General features: G+C 43.7%; 1 protein-coding gene across 1 annotated transcript in view; it reads left to right on the top strand.

The window, feature by feature from the left end:
- LOC119591322 overlaps window positions 1-1,736 on the top strand; it is a 2,522-nt gene extending 786 nt beyond the window's left edge. Inside the window, exon 2 of the mRNA XM_037940051.1 lies at window positions 62-1,736. Coding sequence (XP_037795979.1) covers window positions 62-1,657 — 1,596 coding nt within the window. The 3' untranslated portion in view covers window positions 1,658-1,736. The remainder of the gene's footprint in view (window positions 1-61) is intronic.
- Window positions 1,737-2,534: the final 798 nt, after the last annotated feature.

The following is a 2,534-nucleotide window of genomic DNA, read 5'->3' as shown; positions in this document are numbered from 1 at the left end:
GCGGAGGGAGAAAGGTAGGGAGAATTTTTATTGCATTTTTTCCTTCTCTCTTTTCTTTAAGATTCCCAGTCGCCTGCCTCAAAGTCTGTACAGGCGAGTGAGCCTTACTGAACTTTATGTATATGGATCGAGGAAACTTCACTTCAGAACTCTGTGCTTAGAGGAGCTTCAGTTCATTAATTGCCGAGACGTAGATGCGATCGACTACCGTTCTGCTGGGACGTGCGGGGTCCCGTTGGATTCCCTGCAGCTTTCGAATTCTCGAGTCGGCGCCATCACGGGGAACTTCAACAAAGTTATAGTCAACAACAGTGTAGTTGGCAGCCTCGAAATGTCTCTGACCTCGAAATCCAAGTACATCCTTGTTAATGCTTCGGACATAATTACCTTGCGGGGGCTTACGACTGGCCTATTTAATCATTTCTGGATATCACAGACGCGGGTCAGAACAACTCTCGGAGGTGGGCTGACCGTAAACAATTCCCACTTCCGCTCCCGCCCCAGCAACATCGAAGCAGCCAACTTCGAGTCGATCGAACCCGGCGGCATTCAGGTTCGGTCTGGAAGACTCCGGATGCTGAATGTCACCATAGGTCACCTGGGGGATGGAGGACTCGAAATCCTGGGGTCGGCAGAGGTCAGGATGGTACACGTTACGATCAAGAACTCCTCCTTCGAGGGGATCAGTCTCAAGGGCCTGAGCGCGGTGTTGTACATGCAGAACCTCGAACTCAACGGCGTCGTTCTGAGCGTGCGATTCGTCAGCAAGTCTCCTGAACCCTTCATTTTCCATCCGATGCGGCTCTTCCTTCACCAGGCGAGTCTCTTCGACACAGCAGTTACCAAGGTGCTTTGCGCGCTTGCATTTACTTCCGGCGTCCTTGCAGGAGCGCTGGTGACTTACTGCTGTTGCTTGAGGAAAAAAGGGACCACCAAAATACATATTACCGAACCTCCCCAGAACAAATCTCAAAGTGTAGAAGATACAGCTGGAGGAGGAGGGGGAAGAGGAAGGGGCGCAGAGACAAGCGACACTGCAGCATTTCGCAGCGCCCAAGTACTCAGGGCTGAGGCCGAGCAGGAGCCGATATATGGGAACATCAGACAGCCGCTCTGCCAGGCCAGGGATAGAGAGCCAATTGGCACAGATAAAAATAAAGAACCACTCTATCAAGACACATATAACGAAGCCCTCTACCAGGACACAAGCAGAGAACCAGTCTACCAGGACACTGGGATAGAACCACTCTACCAGGATACAAGTACAGAATTAGGCATCCAAAGCAAAACAGGTAGAACACCAATCTACCAGGACAAAGGCAAAACACCAGTCTATCGAGACGCAGGTACACCACCAATCTATCAGGACACAGGCAGAACACCAGTCTACCAAGATGCAGGTACACCACCAATCTACCAGGACACAGGCAGAACACCAATCAACTGGAAGACAGGTGGGGTTGAAAAAACACACCCTCAAGACGAGCAGGACAGATCAGCTAATGAAGAACCCATCTATGGTAATGTTGAGCAAGAGCCGATCTATGGAAATATAGGAACAGATACCCATTCAGGACCTTTGGCTTGTGAAGATGACTGTGGCGAGGCGATATATGCGAATTTCTCCGTGGACGAAGAAATTTACGCAAATATTTAAAGGACTGTTTTTTTGCCGGAACTGTTAGATATGTTTTAGTTGTAAATATACGTACAAATAAATAAAAAACAGAAAGTGGCTTTAAATCTTCTTTCCCTTCTATTCAACAATTATCTCATTAGAAAAAAAGTAAAATTATGGCTTATAAATCCTACATGGCACGGAACAGAAAAAAAAACAGGAGCATGAAGACACAAAAAGAGCGACTTCCATAGATCCCTGAGATGAGAGGACTTGAGAGAAGAACGTTATAGACAAGAGATGCGATTATCAAAGGTCATATAAAACAAAGACCGGATGCTGGTGGATGTGAGGGTTAAGCGTTTTTTTCTTTTCTTTTTTTTTACGTTTGTTCTTGTTTCTCTGTATAACTTCTCTATTTAATCACATGAATTTTGTATCTACTTGCTTATGACTCCGGTCTGCTGTATGCGAAATCAATTAAGTTGTAATGCCAATAATTGATCAAACTATTTTTTTCAAAGATTTTTTTTTTCACTGCGATAGAATTTAGTTTCAGTTTTATTTGTACTTGTGTTCTAAAACCTTATTCTTTGATAAAAAGTAAATATGTCGTTTAAGACTAAATCAACTTTTGTTTGAGACATTAGAAAACAAAATCCACGATACTTCACATACATTCAAAACCTACGCCATTAACATTCAAAATATATAAGTAACATTTTCCTTTTTGCTGCAAATACCTCCATTTTATCAGATTCAGGAGCAACATTCACTGCAACAAATAGATGCCTTGCACTCCAAACACAGCCATTTTCATTCATAATATTCTTTTTTATTTAAAGTTTATCTGCGGTTTATCTATTTTGAATGACCTGAGCTGAGCTGAAGATATGTTTCCATTCCGATCCTATGA

Source organism: Penaeus monodon, chromosome 28 (assembly GCF_015228065.2).
Source record: "Penaeus monodon isolate SGIC_2016 chromosome 28, NSTDA_Pmon_1, whole genome shotgun sequence".
In the NCBI taxonomy this organism is placed as follows: Eukaryota; Metazoa; Arthropoda; class Malacostraca; order Decapoda; family Penaeidae; genus Penaeus; species Penaeus monodon.
The sequence above is the reverse complement of the archived record's forward strand: the minus strand, read 5'-3'. Positions and strand labels throughout refer to the sequence as shown.